The 18,288-nt window shown below is 36.7% G+C and overlaps 1 protein-coding gene across 1 annotated transcript in view; it reads left to right on the forward strand.

Moving 5' to 3' along the window:
• The first annotated feature begins 236 nt into the window (after positions 1–236).
• VTG1 (vitellogenin 1) overlaps positions 237–18,288 on the forward strand; it is a 42,651-nt gene continuing 24,599 nt past the window's right edge. Inside the window, exons 1-13 of the mRNA NM_001004408.3 lie at positions 237–291; positions 551–571; positions 787–938; positions 3,396–3,647; positions 5,836–5,997; positions 6,708–6,859; positions 9,143–9,293; positions 9,390–9,547; positions 9,661–9,826; positions 10,903–11,025; positions 12,633–12,851; positions 14,871–15,088; positions 15,174–15,271. Coding sequence (NP_001004408.2) covers positions 252–291; positions 551–571; positions 787–938; positions 3,396–3,647; positions 5,836–5,997; positions 6,708–6,859; positions 9,143–9,293; positions 9,390–9,547; positions 9,661–9,826; positions 10,903–11,025; positions 12,633–12,851; positions 14,871–15,088; positions 15,174–15,271 — 1,912 coding nt within the window. The 5' untranslated portion in view covers positions 237–251. The remainder of the gene's footprint in view (positions 292–550; positions 572–786; positions 939–3,395; positions 3,648–5,835; positions 5,998–6,707; positions 6,860–9,142; positions 9,294–9,389; positions 9,548–9,660; positions 9,827–10,902; positions 11,026–12,632; positions 12,852–14,870; positions 15,089–15,173; positions 15,272–18,288) is intronic.

An 18,288-nucleotide genomic window follows, 5' to 3' on the forward strand; every position in this document is an offset into this window, starting at 1 on the left:
TAGAGAAACTGGAAAAAAGAAGAAAGCAAGATATTTCAAAAACAAAATTTCTATTTCACATAGAAAGTTGAAATCATGGGGTGATTTGAAGTTGTCAGCATCCATGCCCTCAGAAATGTTTGTTTTTCAATTGATCAATACTCATTCTAAAATGCATTTATTTGTCAAACCAACATGCCAAAAGGGACATGTGATAGCAAATGCCTTTATAAAAGGAAACTCAGCATGTTCAATTCTACTTTATCCCCACCATGAGGGGTTTAATATCAGCCCTGGTTTTAACCCTGGTGGGTAAGTAACTTAGCTGTTTTAATAAAATTAATATAATAGTTTCAGGAGAATGTTTCAGAGTCTCAGTATAATTTGCTTACAAAAGGTGTTTAGTAGAAGATGCTTTTGGGTATATGTTGAATTACAAGGAAAGTTAATTGGAAAGACTTACGCCATATGTACAAGATGATATATAGCCTTTTATACTAAAATACATTAACATTTGGGATTATTTTTGCTTTTGTCATTTATTGCTTCTTTTTCCTTCCTTCTCTTTCAGGGAGTCAGCATCTTAATTACCGTAAGTAATTTTCCTATCAGCCACTATAATTATAATGAGTGAAATTCAAAATAGAATCTGAAAAGTATATCAATGTTTAATACAATTTTACAACAGCTAATTTTCTTCAGGTGCAATACAAAAATGAACAAATTTATCATTTTTGTTCTACATATTCTAATGTAGGTACTTTAATATGTTCTCTATAATGTTTTATCGAAACCATTTCTTTGCAGAACCTGATTTTGGTGAAAATAAGGTTTATACATACAATTATGAAAGCATACTTCTCAGTGGTATTCCAGAGAAAGGACTTGCAAGAACTGGAATAAGGATAAGAAGTGAAGTGGAAATTAGTGGTATTGGACCAAAACTTTGTCTTATTAGGGTAAGAAAATTTATTCAATTTGAAAGGTAAAATTCTCTTGATACCAGTTTGTTGGGTTTTTTTTTTTAAGCTTTTGGGAAGTAATTAAGTTTCATCATATGTTGTGCTTACTCAGGCAGAATGTAACTAACACTACTGTTTTTTTATTCAGTGCTCTAAATTCTATTTGCACTTTGCCAGGTAATTCTCAGCTCAAGCCAACCTTGGGCTTGAAGGATTTCTTCTGCTTTGTGGCCAGGGAGACAATGGAATGTAATTTGAAATGCACAGTAATTTGTTATTGGATCAATCCAATTGTTCCAAACTGTACAACCTAGGATTATTTAATCAACTGATTTCGTAGCCAGCAAACGAAAGGCAATAAAACATACGACAGTAGCTGGATGTGATTCAATATTTAGCATAATTAATGTAATCTGGTGGCTTCTTTTTCTGCAGGGTCCCAGATGACATCCTTTGTCATCCTCAATTGTATATTTTTATTGCACGCTGAGTAATTACTAAGAGTTCTGATTATGTGAAAAAAATGGTTTTGCCTTTAACAGAAGCCTATATGAGTTTCTAATGAATGTATTGAAAAGCACCCCTCAATTGGTTTACACAAACTCAGTGTTCTGTGCATGCGGAAGAAAAATGATCTTTTTAAAAGCTTTTATTTGGCAAATTGAAAAACTGCAGATTAAAAAGACTGGTGAATGTCTGATAAATGCCTGTAAATTCTGTAGCCTTTCAGCCTGCATTAGCCTTCTGGGACTAGGTATTTTTATAAGTTCAAATTATAATAGAGCTAGACAGGACACATTGCTTTTCCATGACCTTTGCAAATGGCTGGATTTTTTTTCAAAAACACAAGGAAATAAAAGTCACAAATCTATACTGGTGAGTACAAGACTTCCTTGGCACAGCTGGGACAGAATTTTTATCTTTGCCCTGTCCTCCATCATGCTTGTTAGAATGATTCTCCATATGCTGAGTCTTCCCCAAAAATTGACTCCTGCTCCCTAAAACCTTCCAACAATGTTTCATCTGCCTTAGTCAACTTGTGAAAATATTTGTTTCAAATCTAAATACTTTTGGGGAAGAAAAAGAAGAGAAAAGAAAAAAAAGTCATAAGATTTTGGGCTAGTTCTAAGTTCTAAGTGAAAGGTAACAATACATTTTATTCCCTTCTGCTCCCAGAGAAGTTTATTTTGCTGCTGTTATATTTAAATTAGACAGTTAGGAGGGACAGTTCAGGGAATTAATCTTTCATCTGTAGCCTACTAGCTCTCATTTAGCCCAAGTAAAAAGCTGTGGTCCCTGGTCCCTGCTGACAATTTTTTCATCACAAACGCACAAGAATCGCCAGCTCTATTCAAAACCAAGCAGACGGCATAAGGCCTGCTTGGGCCCTGAGGGCTGGGGAAAACTACCTTGCACCGACCCTGCAGAGCAGTCCCAAATCTGCCCGAATGCAATATGCCAGAAGCATGTCCAAGAGGCAACATGAGGGATTTGCTCCATAACAGCCTCCTCTGTAAGCTTCAGTTACTGGAGTTGGCAGTGATCTCCACCAACAATAACAAAAATAAATATGAAAGTGTAGTCTCCAGTGACTTACTGTATGAAGATTTAGTTTGTGTGGCTTTTTGAGAAATTAATCCATGGCTTGCATCACATTGCCTGCCTAAGGTGTCAGAGAAAAGTCTCTTTAAATTGTCAAAACATATAGGAGGGAAGGGTCCTCCGAGAAACTAAGCTAAACATGCTCTGTTCCCATGGGGCAGAAGTCATTTGATTTATGCACAGTTTAGCACAACTTTCTACTTGCTTGGATGTGCTGCAGGTTGAGGCTAGAGCATGAAGTATAGAGCAGGGCTGGGGCCAGTGCCTAAGCCTTTGGCTCTGCCACACCATCACAAAACATGTAAGGAAGGACAATTTTTGTAATCTGCTCTCCGCTTCTCTAACTAATTGTGACAATCTGGCTGGCCCAGCAGCCATGTTGTTATTAGTTTCTGACTGCTGTCTGTGCTCTGTGACCCCAACGAGGGATATGACAGAGTTCACAACAGGAGTTAATGATGCTTTATGCAACATTAACTTTTTGCTGCAATTTCCTGCAGATCTTCTGTACTACTTTTGAGTAGCAACCTGCTTCATGCAGCTCTTCTCTGGCTTATTTCTTCATACAAGTTGACCTTTGGCAATATGGATTATCTCTGTGAAAAAGCAGTGTGTCATGAATGTGGAATATAACAGTTATTTAAATTACTCTCTTCTATATCCTTTTAAATATGGAAATATGTCTGTTTATATCAATTACACTAAATGACAACCTCAGGTTTTCCCTTTGTAGAGGCTTAATGTTATTTAAAAGTGTACTTTTGAAGCAAGTAAAACTCCAGCTGCTTACACGGATTGGCAAAATCTAACTGAAAATTTTTAAAAGAAACTATATTTTCCCTGTTGTTCTAGATTCACTCAATTGAAGCAGCAGAGTACAATGGCATCTGGCCTACAAGCTCATTCTCTCGGTCACTCAAACTGACTCAGGCACTAACTGGACAGCTTAGTATTCCCATCAAGTTTGAGTATAGCAATGGCCACGTTGGAAACCTTATGGCTCCTGATTCTGTCTCAGATGATGGTCTGAACATCTACAGAGGGATTCTCAATATTCTGGAGCTCAGTCTGAAGAAGATGCAGCATTCATACAGTATACAGGAGGTGAGCATTTTGTCTTAGCCATTGTGGTTGCTGTATGAATAGATAACATATCAGATTCTTCTATTTTATTTTCTAAATTCATCTGTGGTAAAACTTCTATAAGAAGAAACACCTAAGCTTGGGTAATCAGCATTAGATTATTCTCATGGAACAATATTAGATGGAGCTATAGCTAAACAGGAGAACAGAAAAGCAGATTTTTAATCTGTTTGATGAAAGTATTTCTGTAAATGCATTTGCAGTATTAAAATCTTAGAAAATCTGGTTTGTGATTCCAGAAGTGTATTACTGTGAAAGCTGAAGCGTACATAAAATTTGAATACAGTATTAAACATACAACACAAAATTCAAGCTAAAATAACAGTTATTTGACTTTTTAACCAATCATATATACTTTAATCTCTTCTAGCTCCTCTATTAGGAGGAAAACAGTATATGTGCTATGATATTACTATAATAGCTTTGACAGCTTCGGTTGTTACTCTGTTGGAATTTCCACCCTTTTTCAGGTTTTTATATCTTAGTCAAGGTAAAACATCTTATATTACTGTTCACTATAGAAATTGGAATGTGTTTAGCTTTTCTAAAACCATATTTACATGGATTAGACTACATGTGATTCAGAGATGAGCAGAAAGCTTGAAATTACTAACCTCTCGTGTTGTCCTTGTTGAAAATGCAGACCAGAATAACTAACTTCTTTAAAAATGCATCTTCGTATGGATAGAGATTTTTTCTGGAAAATGAGGCACATGACTTAATATCTTCACACTGCTTGTTGCACATTAAAAAAAAAAAAAAAAAGAGGGTTGTGATGTTGCATATTCTGCAGTGTTATTTACCCATATCTTGTTCTACATCTTCATTATTTTTAATTCAGGTAGCAATACATCCCTCTCTCATAGCTGAACAATAAATGTGACTTCACCTCCTAAAATAGTTTCCAAATTTTCTGTTTTTCTCAAACAACAACTGATTAATGAGCATTGTCACTGTCGCTTGACAATCTCAAGTCACTCTGTAAAGGAAGAGGAACATTATTAGTCCCAAAATATAAGTTGCAGACTGGTTTAAAGGACTGGACTGGGCAATTCTACATCACAGCCTACAGTGTGTAGGGCAAGTGTACCTGTGCTGCAAACTGCACAGCCCTAAATGTCCTGTAATGCATCAGTCTTAATTCGTCCCACCAGGATCTATGGGCTGCATGTTCTTGTTAAAAGTTATATCTCTCTACTTCAGCTTGCAGTCTGCAGAGGAGCCCCATACTTCTATCTGCAGAGTTCAAGCCTTTTGGAAAGCTTGACTCTGTGTCCTAGCCTTTACTAAAGCTGCTTTTTTTTTTTTTTTTTTTTTTTTTCCAGAAATGTTGTTAAATTAAAGATAGAGTGGGTATGTCTTGCCTTGCAACCGGCATGTGACTATTTTGCTGTTCTGACATAGCCCAGAGCTGCTCTCTGGAGTCCCTAAGCTATCAATAACAATAAAAAAATCATGAAAATAACCCTTCCTCCTAAAATGCAATCAAATATTTCCCTCTCCAAAACCCCTGCTCTGACTGAGGTGATTTAAGAGCTCCTATAAATATATATGCTTGAAATATTATTGAAAGTCTGAACTAAAACTGCAAACTCAAGAAAATCTACAATCAAAACTCTGCTATCCTGAAATTCTTTTTAATTCTTGCTGTTCACATTGTGACAGATGATCTGATATTCCAAGCCCTGTTCCATAGGCATTTATAAACTGTCTATAAAAGCAAATTTTAAGGGAAGAATGTCATCTCTATCTTTAAAATAGTTTACTGTTGAGATTTTTATTCTGAATGATCACATTATTTTGGCACTTTTTATTAATATTCCTCAAATCATATTTCATAATCTACAGCTCTAACTGGAAATTGTTACCTATCTTTTCCAAGGCTCCGAATCTCATCTCAGGTAAACTCTCATTTGTTTTAGTTCTCTCAAGGAAGTTCTGATTTGGCTTACTGGAAACATGCATATAAAAAAAGAAATGGAATCATAGGTCATCCCAACTTTTCTTCTGGAACCTACAATGAATTTAAACAGTACGCATTTCCAGCAGGATTGTGAAAATACAGAATTAAGAAAGGGAGTTCATGTAAAGAATTGATGAAACTTTGTGGAGGGGTAAACTTCTCTGATCACATTCTTATTTTTGACAGGCTGGGATTGGAGGTATTTGTAACACAACGTATGCAATTCAAGAAAACAAGAAAGCAAACCTAGTTGATGTGACCAAATCCAAGGACCTGAACAGTTGTGAAGAGAAAGTCCAAGTGGTCACAGGTTCAGCATACACTCAGCCATGCCAGACCTGTCAGCAGGTAACTTAGACCAGTATTTTGTTTACATATTTTGTATTCTTATACAGAGAACAATTTGATATCCACATTATTTCTTGCTTTCTAATACTTAGACTGAGAGAAGATATCAGATCAGTTCTGTTCCATCTAGTAACTGACATTGTTTCAGTATGGAAATCCACAGGGCAACAGAGGTCCATGCTACAGGCTGTTGTGTACTATAGGCATAACTCTACTGAGTTTGGCTGGCTGGTTTGGAAACCATTAATTATCAGCATGAGCTAATTTACCTCTTCTGTTAGCAAGAAAAAAAAAAAAAAGCTAAGCATGGTGTGCAATTTCTACTATTCAAGATAGGTACTTTTGCATCTTATTATAATTCTCTCTTTGATGTAAAAAATTGTGTAGCTTTTTCCACTGCTCTGCTCAGAAAATATGTCTCTTTCCCAAGGGAATAGCAAATGACTTACATTTGGGAAAGGAAAGAAAACAACTAATACTTCTTAGTGGTAAAAGTGAAGGATCCAGGCAGTGTGCCTGACCTCTCCCATAGAAGTGTGCAGACACTGAGTTGTCGCTGAGCAAAACAGCACTGGAAAATAAGTGGGTTGAAGTGGGTGATGATGTAATAGCTTCTAGGCATAGAATTTAGAAGGTAAATGACTTTCTATATTCTTTACTGTTGATGTTCTTTTGTTTGTTGCTTGTTTTTTGTTGTTGTTGTTATAAAGAGAAACAAGAATTCCCGGGCAACTGCTACCTATAATTACAAAATTAAATACACTCATAATGAAGCTGTAATCACACAAGCTGAAGTCGAGGAAGTCCACCAGTTTACACCTTTCCATGAGATAACAGGAGGAAATGCTATCGTAGAAGCAAGGTACTGTACATGTGCCTTTAATTCAGCAGCTAACTCAGCATCTCAGTAGTCTGGTCAAACTCCATAACTGAAATAAATCCTTTACTTCTGTGGCCTATTGTTTGCCAATATTTAATTACATAAAACCCCAAACAGTTCATAAAAACAACCTTCACTCTTCGTTGTAAATCTGAAGCATGCACATCACTATCCAAATTTTGTTAGCTAAACTTCGCAGGGTTTGACTATTTTATTTCTCGGGGATATTTGATTTATGTCATAAAAGCCAAAACAAATGTAATTCCATCTGAAAACCTGTGAACTAATATATTTGCAGTAAAATACTTTGAAAGACAGTTACTCACTGAAACAGAGTTCCCTAGAAAATAATAATGCAGTAAGAGACCCTGGAGACTAGTTCACAAGAAACCTAGATAGGACTTTAGATTCTGAAATACTTCTTAAGTACTGTGGCAGCTTGCAAAATTTCCATCAAAACTATTTCTTGATAGGAAATTGTATTTTATTGCAAAAAGATTGAGAACATGAAGTGTAATATGTATTTGCTTTTCCACAGCAAATTTTGCATAGTTGTTGAACAGGTCTGAGGCAAAATGAGAAAGAATATTGTTGTTTGAAATTGAAACCTCTGCTAATTTTTAGCTCAAGCCCCTAGATTTTTGGTGTTTGATTTTGTTAAGTTCACTCTGCAAGCCTGCATAGACTGTCATCTTATACTTCTTCAGGTATAGAGCCCCCAGAAAGAGTAGTACCTTTACTCTTCCACCTTTTCTCTGGCTTTCCTGCGTTGCCCACCAGAATATGTTGTAGCTTGGAAGATATTGATTTGTCACATAGGTTTTCAGAAGTTAATTTTGCAATGCACTCTGTGTAAAATAAGTAAAGGGATAAGTAAATAGTCTAGCATCAAGGATTTAAAACACTCGGAGATGATTTTTCTGTCCTTTTCAGCATAAGATTCTTCAGCATCATTTTAAGCCCATCTTTAGTATTCGTTTGCTCTTCCCTTCAGTGTCTCTAACATTTTCCCATCTATTCTGCGAAGATAGCTCTCTTCCCAAAACAATGAAGATGGAGACATAACAGATTCATCATGTTTTTGAAGGGGGAGTTAATTCTGTCAAAACATACCTGATATTATACTTTCTAATCCAGATGCCCATTTAACAATGTTGTATGAAATTTCAAGAGAAAAAAATATCTGCTGATTCTGTAGTGATTTCTATTCAAAGTCTAGTGGCTTGTCTGCAAAGTGGTTCTCTGATATTTTTGGCAGCAGTTCTCTGTAATCCATATGGAAGGAGTGGATAGAAATGATACAGAAGATCATTGTCGAGATTCTAAAATAAACAAGCCAATTTTCTAGAGATTTTGAAATGCTATGTAGTACAATAATATTGCTTTTGGAATATTTTCAGTTGTTAAATGCAAATGCTTAACATCATTATTGTGTCCTAAATGACCTATTTTAAACATAATTGGTGTGATAGAACGCATGTATTTAGCTGAAAATTCAGCACAGATAGGAACTGTTTACAAAGAGATTTCCTCATCAGAATTTTTCTTAATAAATGAAAAATTTATGGTACTCTGAAAAATTTCCAGAACTTTGAGTATTTTTCTAAAAAGTAATCCTGAAAGCATCTGGCCCTCTTCAAGTAGGAAATCCAATTAGAAACTTCATGAGAATCTTTTGTCTTCTGCAATCCCCAGGGCATTCAACTTTCCAGACAAAGTGAAGAGAGAATTGGAAGAGTGCAAGTAAAAAGGCTGTAATATTTCTTTTATCTGACCGTTTTTAATTTGTTTTGAAGCTTCTAGGAGGCACAGATATGTGAAAACTTTTATGAACTTCTTAAAAGGTTTAAATTCAGTTATAATTAGTGAAAATCTTTCTCATCAGTTATATTTCCCTAATCCTTAATTTATTCATTAAGTCTCAACACACAGTTCCTATGATCTTGTTCAGGCCACAGCTTCTCACCTCCCACGTTTTCCTTAAATTCTCAGGCCATGTTATTCCCAAAGGAAGGTAAAAGCTGGCTCTGATCTGAGCTCTGTTGAGCAAAAGCACACCTTCTCAGGGAAGTTTTGAACACTGTATCCTAATTCAGCAGCTTGTATATAACTTTACCTTCTCAGTAATAAAACCATTCTGAAAAATAATAATAATAAAATAAAAAATCAGCTGCAGTGGCAGTGCAGAGAGGCAGAAACCATGTGCTCTTTAGGGCTGGTACTCAACATCTTCTGAGGTTCTCTCTCTGGTTTCCTTCATTTCAGGCAGAAACTTGCATTGATTGAAGTGCAAAAGCAAGTGGCAGAAGTTCCACCAAAAGAATTTCAGAAACGTGGATCACTTCAGTACCAGTTTGGCAGTGAATTGCTTCAGCTTCCTGTCCACTTATTCAAAATAAAAGATGTGGAAAGACAGGTAAAGTTTAGCCACAGATAGAATTTTGGCTGGAGGTTAGAGTTAGTTAATGTGGGGAAAAAAAAATAAGATTAATGTAGTTGAATCCGCCCACAGATAGAGGAAAGACTGCAAGACTTAGTAGAGACAACATATGAACAGCTTCCCAGTGATGCACCAGCAAAAGCCCTCAAGCTTATGCACCTCTTGCGTGCTGCAAATGAGGAGAACTATGAGTCAGTGTGGAAACAGTTCTCAAGCCGGCCAGCATACAGGTACAAAGAATACAAGTGGTGATTCTTCTGCTGATAAATTTGGTTGGAGGCCATCTGGAATGATTGTGTTCTAATGTAAATCTGGAAAATGGTCCTTGCCTTTCCCATTCCAGGCGCTACCTTTTGGATTTACTTCCTGCAGCAGCCAGTCACCGTTCACTGAGATTCTTGAGGCATAAAATGGAAAGGCAAGAGCTCACCAACTGGGAAATAGCTCAGACAGTGCTTGTGGCTCTCCACTCAAGCTCACCAACTCAAGAAGTGATGGAAGAAGCTACAGTAGGATTCTTTAAACGCTCTTGAATTACACTGATTTTAGCATCTGCTATATTTATTCCTTTGACAAGATTGCAAGGGCTTTGAAAATACAAAGGTTTTATATCCTCTAGTGAGGTTGAAAGGAGTTTGTTTCCTGAGTGTCTCAGGAGGAGGAGAATGCAAATCAAGAGGGCAAAAATTAATCCAGAATAAAACAGAAAAGAGAGTAAAATACCTTCCAGTGATAGAGGTTATTGTTGTAAACCGGTATCTAGTCTTCCTTTGTCCAAATGTACTTTGTAGTTACATTAGATTGAATCTCTCATTGAGTGTTTAGAAAGACTAGGGAGTAAGAAATACATATTTGTTTTAACCATGGATTTGTCCTAGCTGACCCAGCAGGATGCATTTAATCACAGCAGATCTATGGAAATCAAGGGAATTATACCAATATAGAGCTCACATTGGAGAAGTTTAGTCAATTTTTCAATTTTTCCCTCTTCTGCCATGTCTAATTCTGCCCTCAAATGCAGGTATTTATCTCTGCCTAACCTTGGTAAAGACCATGGTTCTCAGAGAAGAGTTTTGCCTGCTGTAAAAGCCATGACATCCTGGCATGTGGTAATGCTATGTTTTTAACTCAAAGCAGTAGTATCTTGTTGCCTCTTGCCACCTCCTTGATTTAAATGAAATATCCATGGTAGCCCAAACTACTAAGGTCCATCCACAATTGATCACAATGTTTGTACCTACTGATGAGGCTTACATAGATACATCTATGAAGAACATTTTTTCGACTAATGTGTGCCCAATTAACAATTCACTCATTTTATAACTGGCTGATTTTCTCCCCTTGGAGTATAGTCCATACCAATTTTATATTTGAAACACTGTAAAAGCAACAGATCTGCCTTTCAGAAGTTACTTGGAATTACATTACAATTGCATTGTCAAATGTAACACTATTCACTAATTGACTATAAATTCATCAATTAGAAAATCTAAAAACCCTGGTATTGTCTTGTATTTGGGAGAAACAGTTTCTGATGCTGTTACTCTTCACTATTGGTGATAACAAACAATTAATTTCTCCCCAGCTCATTGTGAAAAAACATTGTCCACGTTCAAGTAGTGTACTCAGAAAGGTTTGCCTTCTCAGCTATGCATCACTGTGCCACAAACGGTGCTCTTCACCATACTCCTGCTCGGAATGTCTCCAGGTAACCAGATTTTTATGTATCATTTAAAAGAAAAATTAAGACTTGAGTACTTTCTTCGTTATTCAGAAATCTGTATTTCACTTCACTGCAGTGTTTCCTTGGGGGAAAAGAACCCCAGTTGGTTAAATACAGCATTTTTATCTTTAGATTAACACACGAAAGAGAGTGAGAAGAAGCAGCATATAATTCATGGCACTTTCTGAGTATCTCTGCTTTATTGCTGACTATTAATGAGGTCCCACAGCACCACTCTGAAATACTGCTAAATATAGACGCTTAACAGATATATAAGCTACATGACACAAAAGCCCAGGGTTTTGTCCAAAGCTGTGTAGCCCAGACATTTTTCAGCCAGAAGCAGAGCCTAGTCATTCATATAGAGCGTAAGGTTTTAATAACAGGAATGTCATTCCCGTTCTGCACTACTTTTAGTCAACATGCCTGAAAACAATTTAAATAGACAATAAATATCATCTCCACATTCTAGTGGTGTACATCATGGTTTACAGTGGTTGTGCACCTGGCCAGGAAAAGGAAAAAGGTGTCCTCACTCTTGGTTACTGACAAGTCCACCACCCTCAGTACGAGCAGGGCATTCCCAAAATATAGCATGTCTCCCATTAATTTTTCCTGTGGTACACAGGCACATCTTATATTCCTACATGCATACCGTGTGTTATGGTTGCCACCAATACTCTTGAGCTAATAAAATCTCAGAAACCTTGTGCCAGGAAGTGGAAATTCCTTCCCAAGAATTTGAATGATTTGTGAATGATTGTATAGGTTTATTCAACGCATTTACAAATTTCATTTGATTAGTAATATCAAATGCGCTGTTTCTGCACTGCCAATGAATCTCAAATGTGATATTTTGAAGTACAGGGACCATGTTTAAAATATTCTACAACATCTTGTGCTTCTTTCCTAGAGAGTTGGGTTTTTTGTTTGTTTGTTTTTTTTGATGGGTTTTTGTTTGTTTGTTTGTTTGATTGTTTGTTTTCTTGTTTTTTGATATGATTCTTTTTTCATTGCAAAACTTTCTGCCAGGATATAGTTCTTTTTCCATAATCAGAACATACAAACAGCTAATCTTATCTTGTAAATGCAAGTGTGATCCAGTTGCATATGAGGAAGGTTGTAAAATGTCCTGAGGATCCCAGCAATTAAAGCACACCAAAAGGCTGTTGTTAGAGCCACACTGAAGAACACCACCCCAGACATATCTTCAGGAATCTTCTTGAAAGATCTGGAGGATTAAACTGTATACACATTTTTCCATCTATCCTCTAGTAATAGACAGAAATATTCAAACAATGTTCAGCTCACTCTGAAAGGAAGTAGGAATTATGTCCTCTACATTAATTTTGTCCTTAAAAATTTTACTCAATAACTTTAAGGCACAGTGATGAAGAAGCAGTTCATAGCAACTTTCTTGGCTATGCTTCCATTAGTAAATGTCCAGTTCATGAGAAAAAAAAAAATTGGGGGAAAAAAAAATGGAAATAAGCATATTGAACAAACTGAAATTATCAAACTTCAAACGTACTTGCAGTTGAAGTATAGATAAGAGCTGGAATTGGACTCAGCAGACGTGTGGTTTTTTTCAGGTATTCCATGTGTTTGCAGGAGAGGCATTGGGCAAATCTAACATAGAAGAAGTCTTACTGGCTTTGAAAGCCCTTGGAAATGTAGGACATCCAGCCAGCATCAAGCACATCAAGAAATTTTTGCCCGGCTATGCAGCTGGTGCCTCAGAACTGCCCCTCAAGGTCCATGAAACTGCTGTGATGGCTCTAAAAAGCATAGGCATGAGAGATCCCAAAATGGTAAGAAAACAAAGCTGTTTCCTTTGCACTTATGATAAGTCAATACATTGAAGCTAATTGATGATGGAGGGAGAGAGGAAAACAGTGGGTTTATTTTCAAATATAGCTGTAATACTGTGCATTTTTTTTTAATCTTTCATCATTCCTGAGCTGTCATGTTTTATTCCTTTTGACGTTAACCTCTAGTGTTTCAGAAAGCAGCAGAAATCCTATTAAAAGGATTCATTATCCTCTTTTTGAAGACAAATCAGTATTTCCATTGCAAACCTTTATTTTCCAACAGCATTAGACAGAAAGCTCAATTATTGACCAAAATGTGTTTAGTGCTACTCCAACTTTGGTATGTGAGAGAACCACAGAACAAGGTTTTCTGAAAATTGACATTTAATACTGAGTGTCACATCTAATCGTAATTCAAGACCAGATCTTATTGAAAATAGATACCAGAAGTTTGCATCCTAATTACAAATTAACAGACATTGTGTGGCTTTAAGTCATAAACAGAGCATTTACTAAATGTGACTTTTGTCCCTGAATGAGGTAACGATTAGACATCACATACAATGGGTATATGGGCATAATCTCATCCACCACAGACATCACGTTACCATCATTTTCACCTTAAAGCAAGCCACTTATGAAAGGAAACCTTATATCTTTTTCACTGTTACAAATTTTGGTGGGTTTTTTTTTTTTTTCTGTTTGTTCGTTTCTATGAGACCATCCTTAACATGAAAAGTATAATTAAAGGCTTTCATTAACTATTCTGCTGTACTAGTTTTTTTTTTATTGTATTAATTTATGCATATGATTGCCAGTTTGATTCCACATATTGATCCATAGACAAAGTGCTTGTGTATGCTTTTAAGCAAAAGAATATAGAAACAATTTACTAGAGTGCAGGAGGTAGATGGGGAAAAGAGGGTGGGAGGGTGGAGAGACAGCAAGCGTAGAAATTAGGTTATTTGCTGGGGATGGGAAAAGCTGATCTGGTGTTTGAAAACAGTGCTGTGTCTCTGCTTGTCCTTTGGCCCAGCTTCCCGCATGTGACCCAGACTGCTGTTTAGTTCCATTTCTATGCATTTGCTTTAGAGAAAATTGATCTGGAGCAGGTTAATGACTGTGACTGGATTTTGCATTGTTCAAAAACCAGTCAGTTTAATCCCTAGTTTGCAGCTAGCTACACACCCATATTTGCATTAAACAGACAATGCATGGCCTGTCATTTCTATTCTTTAATTTAAAAAAGCAGTTGCCTTTAGAAAGAGGCTACTGCAGAAAAATACATTAAGTCCTCTCAATCATACCTTACATTAAAAAGTGTAGGCATTAGAGGCAGAACAGGGTTGTCCAGAGGATTGTGCCAAAATCACCAGTTATTCCATTCCCAATCAGTTTGAAGCTCCAGTCAAACATTTTGGTGCCTCTCATGCAAGCTGGAAAGGTTCCAATAAAAAATTAGTCTTGATACTAAATACTGTATAGATCAAACACATAAGTTACAAGTAGTACTGTGAAAATTACATTTCTTGCATAACAGTACAATTTTAAATTACCTACATAGCATAGAGATTTTTGGAAGCAAACTGTTTGTTATTCTAGTAGAATGGGCACCAGGAGATCAAATGGCTTGAGTTAAGGCATATCTTTATGGGTGGGGATCACTGATCACTGAATTTATTTCTCTGGTATGTGATGGGTTCTTGAAATCACTTTTATCTAGATTTTGTCTTGGTTATATTGCAGGTATCTTTTGCTATAGCTTAACAAGGGAAAGTAGATTTGATGTAGAGGTTATTCAGTGAGGTTCCTTGGCTTTGACTGCTTAGGAATCAGACTGTATTACCATAATTCTCCTTCCAGCCCTCAAACTCTAAAACCAGGAACGTTGTTGCCATAATAATTAAATAATACAAATTTTTACTGTACTGGTGATGAAGAGATCATTCAGTGGTGATGAAAGGTTATTAGCAAAATGTTCAAATACAGATTAAGTCTGAAAGTACCAATAATTTTCAGGTCCAGGCTATTACCCTTGAGATTTTCCTGAATCACAAAATTCATCCTCGAATCCGAATGTTAGCTGCAGTGGTTTTGCTTGAAACTAAGCCAGGTCTTCCAATCCTGATGATATTAGTTGATGCTGTGCTGAAGGAACCTAGCATGCAAGTGGCAAGTTTCATTTACTCTCACCTGAGGGCCCTGGGCAGAAGCACAGCTCCAGATCTTCAAATGATGTAAGGAAAATCTACTTCCCTTCCCTAGATGAAGAACTTGTTACAAAGAAATTGAGGAGTTAATGTGCTCACTGAATTTTTTCAGGGCTTCTGCCTGCAGAATGGCTGTCAGAGCATTAAGTCCCAAATTTGACAGATCTGGCTACCAGTTCAGCAAAGTTTTCCGCTTCAGTATGTTTAAAGGTAAGGTACATACTCCTTCTTCCCTCCAATAGTAATCATCTGAAGATTTTTGGGGGGAAAAATATACAGGTTTATATATTTATATATTTATGTATATATATCACAGAGTAGGAGAGTCCAGTTGCACATAGCCAGCAGCCTCCATGTTCTCCTACATTCAGTGGAAAATAAAAAAATAACTAAATCTTGGGCTCCCCATTTAGGTTCCTGTGTATTTTGCACTGTATGCTGCCAGTATGAAATTACCAGAGGGCTTATGGGGCTCTAACCTTTCATTTTCATTAGCACACACTCCTGTACAAAATGCCATAGTCTCAGTGGTGCTCAACAATTTCTTAACACTGCTCAGCACCAAACAGGAGGGCCCTAATTTACTACTAAGTAGATTTCTAATTTCTAGTGGTGCTTAACTCTTGCTGAACTCAGATATGATGCTAAATCCTCTACACCCCAACAGTAGTGCACAGCGAAACATCAAACTCTGAAAATGTTCAGATGTGACAATTCATTGCATCCATGAGCAGCTAACTCGGGTTTGTTGTCTGAATGCTTTTCCTACACCTTCTTACCATGGTTATTTACTGGCACGTACAGATCCATGTGTGGGATTTTGAGGCACATCAGTTACACATCTGGGAGTCACATATAAAAATCAAGAACACTGGTAGCTAGAGTGAAGAGGACAAGATTAGAAGACAGCTCTTGCTGGGCCAAATTGTAGCTATTTCCGTTTTCCATTTATGTAATTCTTCCCGGTAGGGATTTTTTCAGCAACTGCATGTAAATGACCATGACAGCCTCAGTGATTTGGCATATGTAGCTGACAGACTAGGGAGATTATATCTACAAACAGAGCCTCCTTACACATACTGTTTATCTAAAGGACTTAGATGTATTTCACACTTTTGTTATTCACTGGTACACATAAAGACTCTTTTCAAAGTCATGAATAGAAAAAGAGACTGAAATGTCTGAAACCTGCAGTGCTAAGTGTGCAAGTACTTTTGCTTTCTTTTGGGGATGGGAGGGGGTTTCAGAAGACTTTTACGGATTTTATTGTTGCCTTTCTCATTTCATGTTTTTTATATGACCATTTAGTTGGGTCTATAATAAAAATATGTATAATACATACCACATACTTGTTGCTTCAGAGATGGTGACAGAGAGTGCCCAGAGAAATTCAGTAGATAATACACATTTTGTGAACTTTTGTGCCATTTAAAATGCATACACGGAGAGATACATTTTCCAGTAATAAGCAGATACATGTTTCAGGGCTTAGATACTTATTTTCTCCTCTTATTTTTGCTTTTAAAATGAAGCTGCATGATTTTATTTATTTATTTGTTTGTTTGTTTATTTATTTATTGAACAGTGAGAAAGAAATGAGCAGTATACATGAGGGTAGCTGGCAGGGGGCTGTGTAAAATACATTATTTTCTTCTGACTGTAACCTTGAGATGCAGCAGATCAATGAATTGCTGTTAATTCTTAGAGAGTAGTAGTATAAGAAATCTGGCCACTACTCAGATAGGAAGCTTAAGCCTCTCATCCTGAAGACTAAGGAACAAGATCACTTTCTAGCACATGCTAGACTTAGACCTGGATAACTCAATCGGCTAAATGAAGTCCATTCTCCATTACGCTTGTGTGGGAGGAGGCTCCAGCTTTCTGATTTGATTTGTTACCACTAGCCACAGGTGAAATGTGTTTCAGTGAGTCCATTCTAGAGGAGTTACCATAGTGACAGCAGTAATGCTGTACCTATTTCCTTACTAAAAACAAAAATGTGCCCTCAGCATCACAGATTTTTGTGGTGCTAGGTGCTGAATTTTTAATGACAGGCACTAACATCAGATGAATACACCTCTAGTCGAGAATCTGTCATACGTGGCCACCACAAATACTGTTTCACAGTCTACACACTACCACTGAAATCAGTCCAGGTATGCTTGGTATAGATACTGACAGAATCTGACTCTCAACATGAACATTTTCTTTACAAATTTATATTACAAAAAAAATGTGTACTAATATTCATAGGTAGGAAAGGCTGCTTTCTTTGATCACTTTATTTTGTTTCCCTTCTTCCCCAAGGCAAGATGTTTAGTCAGATACATGCAGGTGCCCTCACATTCTCATACTGAAGTGGCTATGGTGTACCATCTGACCCTGTTAGTAGGATTCTTCTTTGGTAAATATTTTCTTACAGCATTAGAGCTACATAACGTCTGAGGTATGGAAAACACCCCTGCTCTCTTCAAGCTGATGAATTTTGTATAATCATTTAATCATTTATTAGCAACACTTCTTACTAAGTATCTACTAAGAAGTACCTTTTTTTTTCTTTTTTTTTAACTAACAGAATTCATGAGTTAGAACACAAACACACACAGAGGAAAACAAGAAAAAAAAGAAAAACCCCACAGAAAAACCCTGTAATGAATTTGCTATAAGTATCGTATTTCATTGCAGTGGCAAGTCCATGTAACACCCAGGACTGTTCTGGCTAACTTATTCAGAGAAAAGCTAGTCTATTTATCTCCAGATCTCAAGTCAGCTCATAGTAATGACCCAGGGTGACATCACTTTGCTTTTTATTTTCAATAGGATCAGCATTAAAATGTGGGTTGCTTTTTTTTTTTTTTTTTTTTTTTTTCCCTGGCTACCTGTTGAAGGTTCTCCATTGATTCCTCTGTCATCAATCAGATGGCATAAATACCTGCATTTTGAGTTTAGAAGCTGTTAATGAACCATGTACTTTACAGGTAGTTTGTGCCCAGCAATTCAGGTAGAACAGAAACTTCATGCAACACAAGAGTGAAATTGATCTAGTGAAATGCCAGATTATGCAGATTTAGCAGACAAATGGATTGCATTTCCAGTAGACCAGAAAGCTGGAGTCTGTCCTGAGAAATTAGAATTCAAAATTAGTCCCAGTAATAAACAACATAGTGTAAGAATAAAGAAGGGCCAAGGACCATTCCAGCCTCAGTTAGCATGCACGAATTCATAAG

The sequence above is a fragment of the Gallus gallus genome, chromosome 8 (genome assembly GCF_016699485.2).
Source record: "Gallus gallus isolate bGalGal1 chromosome 8, bGalGal1.mat.broiler.GRCg7b, whole genome shotgun sequence".
In the NCBI taxonomy this organism is placed as follows: domain Eukaryota; kingdom Metazoa; phylum Chordata; class Aves; order Galliformes; family Phasianidae; genus Gallus; species Gallus gallus.